The sequence below is a fragment of the Pteropus vampyrus genome, unplaced genomic scaffold (assembly GCF_000151845.1).
Source record: "Pteropus vampyrus isolate Shadow unplaced genomic scaffold, Pvam_2.0 Scaffold404, whole genome shotgun sequence".
Classification (NCBI taxonomy): domain Eukaryota; kingdom Metazoa; phylum Chordata; class Mammalia; order Chiroptera; family Pteropodidae; genus Pteropus; species Pteropus vampyrus.
The window spans coordinates 1,594,190-1,607,774 of NW_011889185.1; the positions used below are offsets into that span (position 1 = coordinate 1,594,190).

At 38.1% G+C, this 13,585-nt stretch overlaps 1 protein-coding gene across 5 annotated transcripts in view; it reads right to left on the reverse strand.

The window, feature by feature from the left end:
• The window catches only part of CASK (calcium/calmodulin dependent serine protein kinase), a 412,162-nt gene that overhangs the window by 188,365 nt on the left and 210,212 nt on the right, over positions 1-13,585 (reverse strand). For all 5 annotated transcript variants that reach the window (XM_011380759.2, XM_011380758.2, XM_023523710.1 and 2 more), the window contains exons 4-5: positions 11,789-11,866; positions 6,600-6,672 (exon numbers count right to left, since the gene is read on the reverse strand). In XM_011380759.2, the coding sequence (XP_011379061.1) occupies positions 6,600-6,672; positions 11,789-11,866 (151 nt within the window). The remainder of the gene's footprint in view (positions 1-6,599; positions 6,673-11,788; positions 11,867-13,585) is intronic.

Consider the following 13,585-nt stretch of genomic DNA (forward strand, 5'->3'; position numbering starts at 1 on the left):
GAGAGAGAGAGAGAGAGAGAGAGAGAGAGAGAGAGAGAGAGAGAGAGAGAGATGCCTCGAAGGAGAGACTATGAAGAAGGTCCAGTCGGCTCCCAGCTGTTCTAGTCACAGAAAAGCGAGTGGAACCTTTGTGGATACTAGCCATGCTACTTTAGCCAATAGCCTGTGAAACAGAATCAAGCAGGCCCCATCAAGTTCTGCCCAAACTGCAGAATAATTGTGAACAAATAAATGGTGGCGGTTGTTTGGGTGCTGATCCGAAGCAGTACACTGCCTCATATCTCCCTACTGAGCCCATAACAGCTTTGGGGCTCCAAGTACAGTATTCTGCATGAAGTAGAAATTCATATATTTGAGTAAATCAATCAGAAGGTAAATAAGAAGGTAAAGCCAACTATAAGTACTTTGGGATTTTATTTGGTTTTGGATTGTCATATCAAATAGCATGGCTATTCAAAAGCTGACTATATTACTGAAAGAATTATTATTATTATTTCTGGCATAGTAAGTTCTCCTGCAGTATATTTGATAGAAGAGTCCTGCCCCAAAACATAATTACAGTGAGGTACTCAAGGAAGATAAATGAAGCCGAAATGGTCAAAGTGATCACCAGGGGAACTATTAGGAAAATAAAGTCAGCATAGAATCCAGTTCTCTAGGTATGTGAAGAAGAACACAAGTGCTGTGAGAGAATGATCAGGAGCCCTCTGCACAGGATACAGAGTGAGGGAAACACAGGCCCTGGGTAACTCCTCGCATGCTGGTTCCATTGTAGTTACTGACAGAAGCTTCCTTTATCTATCTTTGAGACTTTTTTCCTTCCCCAGGCTTTCAAAATACTTTGTCCCAGGTGGAGCCCCCAAATCCAATCCCTGTGTCCCAGATGGACCACATGTGCCCAGCGCCGCTTCAGTAATACCCACATGGAGGGGTACTACTGAAAGAATTATAGTAGAGCAGCAGTTTCCAACCTTTTTGGCACCAGGGACCTGTGCTCCTATGAGAATCTAACGTCTGAAGACCTGAGGTGGAGCTGAGGCAATGATGGTAGTGCTGGGAAGCGGCTGCAAATACAGATGAAGCTTTGCTCACTCGCCTGCCACTCACCTCCTGTCTGTGGCCTGGGGATTGGGGACCCCTATAGTAGAGTATGTTGTCAATCATTATTTATTATAAGATGATGACATAATTAGTTTTCAAGAACAGCATTCAAAATAAAATTGCCTCTTGAACAAAGGCGTTTTTAACACAATGTTATTACATGCACTAAGAATCTGTTTTACCCATTTTAAGTTTTAAAATGGTCATTTTTGTCTTGTATATGTTTTATAACATATACAAGGATATAGTTTACTTGTATATATGTACTTTCTTATATTAATTAAATGCAAAAGAATACACAGCATGCTACTGTCATTGGCATTTTCTACCCTTTATCTTTCCACACTTTTTATTCTCTTTGCATTTAACTAAAGAACATTGTTTAAATAAAAGTGCTATGTATCCATTGAGTTTTTCAGGGTTGACTGTTGATAATAACGGTATCATTTTTCTATCGCCACATTTGAAAAGCATGAGTGTTTTAAAACTAATTTTTCACTAATGTGTATTTTGCATATTTCTCACGGAATTTTTTTTCATTGGATTTTTAAAAATCTTAACAAATTAAAAAAATTTTCAATTACAGTTGGAATACAATATTATATTACTTTCAGGTGTACAACATAGTGATTAGACACTTATATAACTTACAAAGCGATTACCCCGATAAATCTAGAACCCATCTGACACCATATTTATTATAATATTATTGACTATATTCCTTATGCTGTACTTTACATTTCCATGACCATTTTGTAACTACCAATTTGTACTTCTTAATCTCTTCCCCTTTTTCATCCATCTCCCTAATCCCCCTCCATCTGGCAACAATTAAACTGTTCTCTGTACCTATGAGTTTGTTTCTGTTGTGTTTATTTGTTTGTTTTTGTTCTTTAGATCCCACATATAAGTGAAATCATATGGCATTTGTCTTTGTCTGATTTACTCTACTCAGCACAATACCCTCTAGGTCTATCCATATTGTTGCAGATGGCAAGATTTCAATCTTTTTTTATGGCTGAATAATATTCCATTGTATATATGTACCACCTTTTCTTTATCCATTCATATATCGATGTACACCCAGGTTGCTTCCATATCTTGACTATTATTGTAACTAATGCTGAGATGAATATATGAATTCACATTTTCCTTCGAAGTAGTGTTTTGGGTTTCTTTGGATAAATATCCAGAGTGGGATTACAGGGTCTTTCTTTGTCTCTTGTTTTCAAGTCTATTTTGTCTGGTATGAGTATTGTTGCCCCAGAGTTTTGTGGTTGTTTGTTTACATTTTCATGAAATATCTTTTTCATCCCTTTACTTTGTGTGTCTTTCGATCTGAAGCGAGATCCTTGTAGGCAGCATATGTAAGGATCTTGTTTTCTTAGCCATTCAGCCATCCTATCCTTTGATTGGAGCATGTAATCCATTTACATTTAAAGTAACTGTTGATAGATATGTAGTTGTTGCCATTTTATTATTCATATCTTTGATATTTTTTTTTCTTAAAGAAGTCCTTCCAACATTTCCTGTAATACTGGCTTGGTGGCGATGAACTCCTTTAGATTTTTCTTGTCTGGAAAGCTCTTTATCTGTTCTTTGATTCTCAATGATAGCTTTGCTGGGTAGAGTAATCTTAGTTGTAGGTCCTTGCTTTTTATCACTTTGAATATTTTGTGCCAGTCCCTTCTGGCTTGCAAAGTTTCCGTTGAGAAATCAGCTGCCAGTATTATGGGTGCTCCCTTGTAGGTAACTAACTGCTTTTCTCTTGCTGCTTTTTAAGATTGACTCTTTGTCTTTAACCTTTGGCATTTTAATTACGATGTGTTTGGTGTGGGCCTCTTTGGGCTTACCTCGTTTGGAACTCTCTGTGCTTCCTGGGCTTGTATGTCTATTTCCTTTGCCAGGTTAGGGACATTTTCCATCATTATTTCCTGAAATAGGTTTTCAATTCCCTGAACTCTCTCTTCCCCTTCTGGTACCCCTATGATGCAAATGTTGGTATGCTTGATGTTGTCCCAGAGGCCCCTTAAACTTTCCTCATATTTTTGGATTCTCTTTTCTTGTTGCTGTTCTAATTGGGTGTTTTCTGCTAACTCATCTTCAAAATTGCTGATTTGATCCTCTGCTTCACTTAATCTACTGTCTATTTCCTCTAATTTATTCTTTATTTCAGTTATTGCATTCTTCACATCTTATTATATAATGGTCTCTAGCCTGTTGCAAAGAAGGTGTTTTTCTTTTGGTTTCCAGTAGGTGGCGTCTAAGCCTCTTGGATCTCTGCTTTATACAAAGTCTTAATAATGTCTTTTTTCCCCCTTATAGATGTTTAATCACGCTCGCTACCCTCAGTCTCAGTTCCTGTCAGTGTTAGTGACAGTTTCGGTAGCGTTTGCTCAGATTCCCCTGGCGCTCTGTGGTGACTGTCTCGGAGGGTATGGGGGGAGGGGCCTTCTGGGTTGGGGGATGGGGGCTGCGGCTCAGCCTCGGTTTTGCAACCATAGCTGGTAAAAATCAACTGTTATTTCTTTGCCGTCCCCGCTTTTCTGCTGTCCCTGTTTCTCTGCCTTCTGCCCTGATGACTTGGCCCGGCTGCTGACCGCGTGGAGCTCACAGCACTCCCAGGCAGGGCTGTTCAGGGAACTTGCTGTACCTTCTCCTCTCCCCCTCCTCCTGTAGGGAGCTCCAACGGCTATGAGAGGCAGCTTCTTTATTTCTCCCAGTCTACCACCCAACATCTGGGGGTCTGACCTGTGGTAGCTCTTATGCACAGATCCCACACTCAGATATGCTGGTGTGCAGTTTGGGTGTTTTTGTTGAGTTTTAGATGTTCAACTTGTTGTTTCAAGGGGAGAGATCTGGGGACGTGTCTCACTCTGCCATGTTTAATCCAATTCCTCTGTATTCTTCATTTTTGACTGGCTCTTTTCTATGTTCTCCATCTCCATTTTCATGTTTTCTACCTCTTTGTTAAAGTTCTCACTGAGTTTATCTACTCTTTCCCTAAATTCATTGAGCATCCTTATAATCAGTGTTTTGAACTCTGCATCTGGCAGATAGCTTGTCTCCATTTCAGTTATAATTTTTTTCTGAAGTTTTATTTGGTTCTTTCATTTGAGACATGTTTCCTTATCTCCCTGTTTTGGCTGCCCCCCTGTGTTTGTTTATATGTATTAGGTAGGGCTAGCTATGTCTCCTGGCCTTAGGAGAGCGGCCTTATGTAGTAGGTGTCCTGTGGAGTCTTCCCTGGTGATCTGAGCCAGGCGCTCGAGGTGTGTCCCTTGTATGGGTTGTGAGTGCCTTCCTTTTGTAGTTGAGCATTGATTGCTGTTTGCAGGTAAATGGGAGGGATTAACCTTCAGGCTGATTGGTTGTGAGGACTGGCCAGTGAGAGGCTGATCCTATGGAGCAAGATTCACTTTAGCAGGGCCCTGGTGCCTGCCCAGTCTGTCCTTTGGATATGCTGTCCTCGAATGTAGCCCTGGGTGGTGCTCTGGCTTGGTCAGAAGCTGCCACAAGGGCATGCCAGTCCTGGGGCCTCCTGGGAGGGGCCTCTCCACAGGCAAGTTCAGCTGTAGCCTGTGCCCTGCGTGAGGCCACCTGGCAAGAGTCACTAAGCAATCTGCAGATGGCCGCCACTCATGCTGGGCTTAGAGGTACCTCAAGAGGCCAAACCATGAACCAAAGCCAGCTGCTGGTAGTGCTGGGCTTGGGGCTCTTCAGTAAGAGGTATGGAGCATGCCGAGGCCAGATGCTGCTTATCTGGGTTTTGTGAACCTTTGAGAGACTTTAGGAAAGTCCGCAGCATAAGCTAAGCCAGGCTGTTTGTATGGAAAAGCCACTGGAAGAGGCTTGGGTGAGCCCATAAGTTGGGTGGGTCAGGGTCTCAGGGAATCACCAGGGAGGGGCAACCAGTGTTAGCTGTGGCCTCCTGCATGTGCATGCTAGTACAGGGAGGGGCTTAACAAAGAGACAATGGATTCTGCCAGCACTTGTGTCTGGGAGAAAACTCCCTCTCCAGCTTTCACCTTGAAGCCAGAAAATTCAGTTCCTCCCTGTATGTCCCAGACAGCACTGGTTGCCCCAGCGCTGGAGCTCAGAGCCAGTGAGTCCATCAGCAAGTAAGTCCACACATGGGCCCCTGAAGAGGAATGTCTGCGATTTTTGCTGACCTGTCTCACTTAGCCACAATCTCTACTGGTTTTCATAGCCAGAATTCTCTTCTTGGTGCGGGAACCCTGGGCTGGGGAGCCTGGTGTGGGGCTGGGACCACTTGCTCCTCTGGGGGTACCTTTGCTGCTAAGATATCCCTCCTGATTCTCAGCCACCACAGGCATGTAAGGGGACCAGGCCGTTCTGCATCTCCACTCCTCCTACCACTCTTGAGGTAGCCTCTTATATGTCTCCCATTGTAGGACTTCTGTTCAGCTAGACTTCAGTGATGGCTGTTCTGTATCTAGTTGTAATTTTGATGCGGTTGTGAGAGGAGTTAAGCACAGTGTTTATCTACTCCACCATCTTGACCAGAACCACCCCATTGGATTTTTCATTTGTTATTATAACATGCCAAGAGATTGTCTTGAAATTGCTCATGATTTTCCTCAGCTTTAACCACGAGACATTCAGTTAAAATTTCTCAAACATTATAGAGAATTTAACTAAACTCTACTTGATTTTCTTAACCATTAAAATACATTGAAAAAGCCAGGTCTTTGATAATATGTCCTGAGGGAAGGAGAGCACCACATCTATAGATGCTGAGGGTTAGAGAGAGAGGCCAGTGACAAAATATCAGAGTGTTGAAAGTGGACAACAAGGCCAGAGAGACCTCAGGGGCTCTTAGTGATTCAAGGCCTAGGAAGGGGCTGGGGATCAGGAAGAAGACCCACTGGTCTCTTTTCCTGCATGTCTCCATGTTCTTTCTGACACTGTTCAGAGCCAAGGACTGGCAGTTCTCATAAACTTGATACTGGAATTGAACAGGAAGAAAGACTGAATAATGGTAATATTCATATACCTAAGGGTACAAACAATATTACATCTATAATAATTTCAGACTATTTTAAAAAATTATTTGCAAAAATAATAAAATGCTGACTATTCTACATCACATTACAAAAACATAAGTGTATGATGACCTTTTACTACATAAACCAAATTCTCACCCCTGCAATTAACTTAGCATAGGATATTGTTTGTTTTTTCCTATTTGTTAGATTTTTCATTCTTCTCTCACATATAGAATGGCAAAAAAAGAAATAACAGAATTTTAGAATGTATGTATATTTTAATAAAAATAAGGAAATTGAAATTATAAAAAGTGCTGCTTTAAGAATTAGTATAGTGGCTCCCCAAATATAAAGCAGTTAAATAATATTTTATTTCTAAAATTTAAGATGCTCTCCCTAAGAATATTAGAGAAAAATTTCTAATTAATATCATTATTATAAGTCAGTTTCTCTTCACAAATATTAAAGTTAGTGATAAAGGTGACTTACCTTCACATCTCTGTGAATTATGTTGTTATCATGACAATAGCGCAGAGCTTCCAGTATCTGTCTCATGTAATGACTGTAGAAAAACAAAAGAAATCTAAAACTGTAAAAAAACCTTTTATTTTTCAAACTTAATATACAGCTGTATATAATAACTAGTTTGTATATAATTACTAGTTTGTAACTCCCACGTTCATATTTGCTGCCTGTGCACACTTTCCATTTGAGTAGACAAGAATGGTGGAACGTTATAACTTAATAACAAAAGTGATGACTTAACAAAAAGTTGGCAGTATCATAAGTTTATGAGCTTCATGAAGAAATCATGTGTTCTATATTTTTTAAGATATCTAAGTCAAAAGAATTTCAAACAGTTTATAAGTAAAATAGCTCTGCAAACTAAAAATTCCAGCATGAAAAGAATTCTCTGATACTCAGTTATACTACTTAATTATACTGGATTGCTATTAAGTGAACAGTGCTCAGAGGTATGCCAAGAATTCTGACTAAAGGGTTAGGGGCCTTTTATCTGCCAGCAGAGGCTGGCTCTCTGCCTTATGTCCCTTTAGCTCTAAGGATGAACGAGAGGGGAGAACCCCCTTATGTCCACAATTTCTTTTTGCAACGTAATCAAGTTTTAGTTGGGGCATCCCTGAACAAAGCAGAGTTTGTACTGGGCCTAAGTTCTAGGAAGTAGGACTCCTCACATGGCCACCAGGGGTTCGTTAAGGCTCCTCGCTGGGTCCACTGAGGAGTTAGCCTTTTGAAGAAGTCCACATAGGGTGTGACAAGAGTAGTTTATTCAGTATTTCTTCAGAACTTACGTTGATTTCCTTCCCTCAATTCTAAAGTTCTTCTTCTGTAATCCCACTATTTCATTCTGAGTGTCTTTTTCATCTTCTCTTCCTCTGCATTTTACTCTCTTCATGTATTTCCTTTTTTTCCTATTATCTCTCTTCCTTTCTCATTTTCTCCTTTTCTTTCCCCAATCAGCCATGACATAGAAATGCAATATACTCAATATTATTTATTGCATATTTACTGAATTTTGTTTTATCTTTCCAGATCTTATATTCCCCACACTTTAAAATAAAAATGAAACAAATAGCACTTATAAATGACCTTGTGTGTGTACTTGTGTACTTGTGACTCAAGACAAAAAGTTTTCCCACTCCTGCTTTACAATTGAAAGACATTTCCATTAAATTCCCACTTTAGTATGTTACTTTCTAACCAAACTCAATATAAATGTCCTCTTATAAGCATATGCATTATTTCATTTTTTAAAAAGAAAGGTAGGAAAACAAACAAATCAACCCAGACATTGTTCCTGTACTTATTGTCTCCTTACAACTAAGCTCTAAGTAGAGAGGTAGGCTCATGAAGTCCTTAGATGTTCCATTTTTCTTACTTTGCAAATGCACACATAAGGAGTTGTGGTCACATACTCTTTGCCTGGGACAATGCAGCTCTGTTTGAGTTAAGGGTTCTTAACTTGGTGTTGTGGTCCTTTCCTGGTTCAAATCAGGCTTTGGAGGATCTGCGACTCCCTGAAATGGTGGAGTCGAAAAATGTGAAAGTGCTTTGTAAACTCTAAACCATGCTACAAAGGCTGTCATTAGTATTACAATTTTATTATTATTGTTAAATTTAGTCGAAGATTTAGGAACAGCTTATTTGTGCACCTAGATGTGAACAGTGGGTAAGTTTAAACTAGGTGATGTGGACATAGCTTATACTTACAGTATGGACTACTTTGGATATATGGTACTAGGACAGCCACTTATATCTTTAGCCTAAAGAAAATTCTAATCTCAAAGAGCCTCAAAAAATACTCATTGAATGAATATTTTAAAATCTGAATATCAGAGTATTCAATTATTTCATCCAAATATACATACATATCAGAATCTCTGGGTTATGTAGAATTGTTTTCTCTCCATATTTCATCCAAATATACATACATATCAGAATCTCTGGGTTATGTAGAATTGTTTTCTCTCCATATATAACAGATTTAAACTGATCTTTCTCTACCTTTTCGGGCATGACCCTGGGAGGCTATTCATGTGAAGAATATGCAAGTAAAAAGAATAAAGAGAGAACCGAAATCCACCCACACATTCTAGAGAGTTCCTGACTAAACTTTAACCAAAGAGTTCCATTTCCTGAAGCATCATAGTGGCCTATCTTTGCAGAGAAACTCAGCAGTATATGTTTGTCTCCATCTTCCCTAAGGATCAGGAATAATGAGAACTCCATGGAAGGAAAGAGTTGGCCAGCAATACACTCACTTCCTTTGTAAGGAAGCATTTTAGGAGTGGTGGAAGAAAGGAAGGGAGGTGACTTGGTCTACTCTCCTTGTCAACTCTGGGTAAAAATATTAATGCTCTTTGCTATGCAGAAGAGAACTTATCTCTGAAATGCCCTTAACAGAATGTTCCTGGCTAAGGATTACCTGTGGTAAATAGAACCTGGGATCTTTGAGGCATGGATGACTTCCTAGAGGATGTCATGTAAGCTACACAACTCTCCGGGTATACAATGGAGAGGTTTAATAATTGAAATGCTCCCCTCTGTGTGTGTAACCCCACAAACTTCATGTAGAGATCCCACCTATTCTGGGCCAGAGGGGCATTTCTGACACAGGAAGGAATGATGTGGGAAGGAATGAGGTGGCAAGCTGCCCTTTGAAGACCTAGATCTCTTTCTGCTTCAGCTGAGCCTTTTGATTGCCTGTGTCCTTATAATTATTTAGTAAAGCTTGGTACTAGGTAAGATCTCTTTCATTTGTGAGACTTTGATTTGATAATTTGATCCTGTATGTTAGCTCATGCCTCAACTCATCACCTCTGAAAGAACAGAGGTAATCACTAATTGGGTTGTAAGGACTGAACACAGTTTTATTTTAGCCATGCTTTGCTGCTCCTCTTGAAGTTCAGCCAGTTGGAGAAAAACAACATTATCAATTTGATTACTCAGTGTCTCAGAGTCTTCTTGCAGTTGGTCTCACTAGAATACTGATGTAAGCTGAATTTCCCAACAATGAATCAGAAGAGAAAGGAAGGTTAGAAATCATCTGGTTGAACATTCTAACCAAAAAAAAAAAAAAAAAAGGATCTATGTACTCTTGTTACATGGTCATTGATCCTCTGCAATAGGAAACATACCTAATAATACTTTCTGAGGCTGCACCTCCCCACCCCCTGCCTTTTGGTCATTTTTAGAAAGAGTCTTTAATGAATCGTGCAAAAGTTGTCTTTCTGCAGTGTTACTTACTGGTTTCAATGCTACTTTTTTCTGGTCCATTTTGGAAAGTTCCTTTCATGAAACCACCATTTTAGCAGCAAATATAGGTGATTTAAAAATCAACAGGCTTTCATCTTGATTTGTATAAACATCTACCTTTTCTATAAATCTCAAGATTGGGAGACATCCCCCAAGTCATTTCACTGTATGACATCACCTCTACATTCTACTATTTTCCCTATTCTGACACCCAGCCCAGTGGCAGAGGCAGACTTGAAGTTAAGGAAAAGAAATATTGATGAGTGGGGACCAAGTAGAAGTGGTACTGGTTTAACATCAACATTGCCAGCAGATATGCTAGGTACTTCAGCGTTACTGTGGTTCAAGAGGAAAAAGTTATCTTCCTCTATCAAGGTTTATGTTTTAGAAAATCAACATTCAGAATTTCCAGTTTTCCCTATTTGATGCTGCTGTTGAAAGATGTCAATATGAGAAAGAACAAAAGGCAAGCTGCCTCAAATTCTTAAAGAAATATATGTAAATAATGATATGAAAAAGTCTGAGAGTTTCACGTAGTTGGATAAAGTAGTTTACCACTATTGCCATAAGAAAAACCGACATGGCTATTTTTGGTATTAAAGACTGTTTTTTAATTCTGAAGCACAATAAAGAATAAAACTTAAAACTATGGTAAGAACTCAAAACAATAGAAAAATGAGATTGAAAAAACCCTAGAATGTGCTTGAATGAGCATGGCACAAAAGAAAAGAAGATATTTAGCAATATATTTAATAATATATATTTGATATATTTAGTTAATATATATAAACGTTCACTTGCTTCTTCTTCCTAGCTCCACTAGCACAAAACAGCAGCTATCTCAAATTGAGTATATTCTTTATCTTGTGCTATAGTTATGGCTGCTCCATCTCCTGAGACTGGGGCCCTTGCTCCTCAGGCAGGAGGAGGCAGGGCAATGAATTTGAAGAAGTCAAGCCACTCTGAGCTAAAAGTTGTATGAGGTAGTCTTCTAGGCTGTTTCTAGCTACATCTGTCCATGATGCCGCAATTATAAAATGAATGATAAGAGGGAAGACGAAGACATTACAATCATTTAGTGGTCACTGTTTCTTAAATGGTAGAAAGTTTTAATAAATCCCAATGGATTTGTGTGTTTAAATCTTTCAATATATTATGGTTGGTGACTGAGGAGAGATGCTGTACGCCATTAATGTATGTACCACATGTATTAAAAAGGCAATCCTTCGGAGTGAATGTTTATGATATGATTGTCACCAAAGCAGAAAGCTGTGCTGCTCTAAACCTATAAACAAGTGACCCAGTGCATGGCTCCTCTGATTTTTCATATTTACTCCTCGTTCTGAGATATTAGTTCTTTATAACTCCTCCACTTAGAACAATGACTGCTATTTGACTGGGATATCACACCACAAGGCCTGAAGTGAATATATTCAACAGAAAAACTGTACTTTTATTTCTGTTCTTTCTACTGTTCTATCCTTTTCTTCAGATTAACTGGCCACATAATAATTCACTATCATTAAAAGGTGAACTAAAGAACCAATGAGGCACATCTGCCAAAAAACAAAAATCAAACACACAAACAAAAAGCCTAAGTTTAATTCTGCATGGTTCCTGAGCTATCAAATCTCTTCTTGTATAAAATTCATCAGAAATGGGAAAGATAGCGGTATTGATGTGGAACTGTAAACTCACAGTAATAAATTCATTCGATATTTTGCATTTTCAGTCACTATTTGGTTCCACTAATGCACACTAAAACAGATGCGTGCCTTGTAGGGGAGTGGCAGTATGCTCATCATCAGTTCAAAGAACAGGCCACTTTATATGATTTTTTTTGGGGGTCATTTTCTTCTTTTACTTGCATCTTGACCTCTGGAGAGTTCATAGAAATTACATACCTGGCTACAGCTTCACTGTATACAAAACCAGCGTCAGCTCGTTTTACGATTTCAAAACATAGATCCGCTCCATCCATACTGCAGAGAAATGTAAAAAAGTGTATAAGAAAAGAGGAAACTCCAGGAAGAAAACACTGAAAGTGAATATATTGTAACTAAGTTACTAGTTGACTTACAGCTAATGATTGTAATGAGTTAGCTAAATTTCCTTTCTTTCCATGAAAAATATACATAACTTATAAAGGACATTATAATAGCCTTAACATTGAAAATCTACAGGGAAAGAAATAAGAAGAACAAGCAAATTATAGCATCAAATAACATAAGGTATGGAAAACTGATTATAAATTTTCTTTAGGTTATCACAATAAGAAGTCTCAGAAAAGGGCAAAGCTGGGGACAGAATTTTTGAGTTAAATTCTGAAATTATCTATGTCTAGCCATGTCATGTAATATTTTAGGAATACAACAAGGATTCTAAACCATTTAGCTATAGTTATCACCACTAGAATATCTAAGCTATATACTGTGGAAGGAAAAAAATAATTAGCTAATCCATAATTTATTTTTGTTTACAGTTTTATTACCAAAGTTAATTGTGACAAACATATTCTAACAGAGTGAGTGTTGTGTTGGTGACACAGTGCCCTCAAACTTAAAAGGTTCTCTATTTCTCACCAGATCAGTTAAGATCTCTTGTTGTCTTGGCCACACATCTTGCCTCTTCTATCTATCCTGTTCCAACGACTTTTAAGAATACCTTACTCTCTAGGCACACTAGTCTTATTACTACTCCCTGAATATACTATTTTCTCTTTTTCCTTTTCTGGACACATGTGTCTGTATATATTGTTTCTCATATTTAAAAGCTACATAATTCAAGGTTCCATTCTAATCCCACCTTCTCTCATAAGCCCCCAAATGATTATCAGCCACGTTAAGCCCTTCATTTGCTTAAATTCTACAATGACCCCATATAGGCCATATCATAACATTTAGCACTTACATACAAACATATATGTGTATATATAAAACTTCTGCCATATCATTACAGATATTAATGAAATTATTCAAATATTAATAGTTAGCTAACATTTTCACAATGCTTTAAGGCTTATAAAGCGTTTTCAAATCCTGTATCTCATCCATTTATTCAGTAGCTCAGGCTCCAATATATCTGCTGCAGGTATTACACTGAGGAAACAGAAACTTCTAGTAGGGAAAGAAAAAGAACTAACTATTCATTACTATTACTAATAATTACTAAATAATTAGTTATAATAATAATTAGTAATCATTACTAACTAATATTACTACCCACTAAGCATCATGGGAAGCACTCCTGCTTATATCTCCCTTCATTCTTATAATCACCTCATGAGGTCAGCACCCTCATTCTTAAATAATTTGTCTGAGTGAGTCGACTAGTATGTGACAGGGACAGGATTCAAATGCTTATTTATGTTCAGTGCTCTTCCTTTTATCTAGAGGTACATCTACTGGGTGTGCAAGGACCAAATGCACATATTTAAGCTCAACAGTTCAACAATAGCATAAAGTCCTAAAGAACAAGTGTATTTTATACTTTCAACACAGAAGACTGAGTATACGGTAAATATTTAATAAACAGTTGATTATATTAATTAAATCTTGGTGTATTTTTATTTAATTGAAAATATTTTCACATTTATATATGGCTTTACAAATTTTACCTAGTTTCTATTTCACAGCTAATGAACATTTTCCAATGTCAATTAGGATTCTTCTTCAAAATAATTTTTATGATGCCTTAGTCTA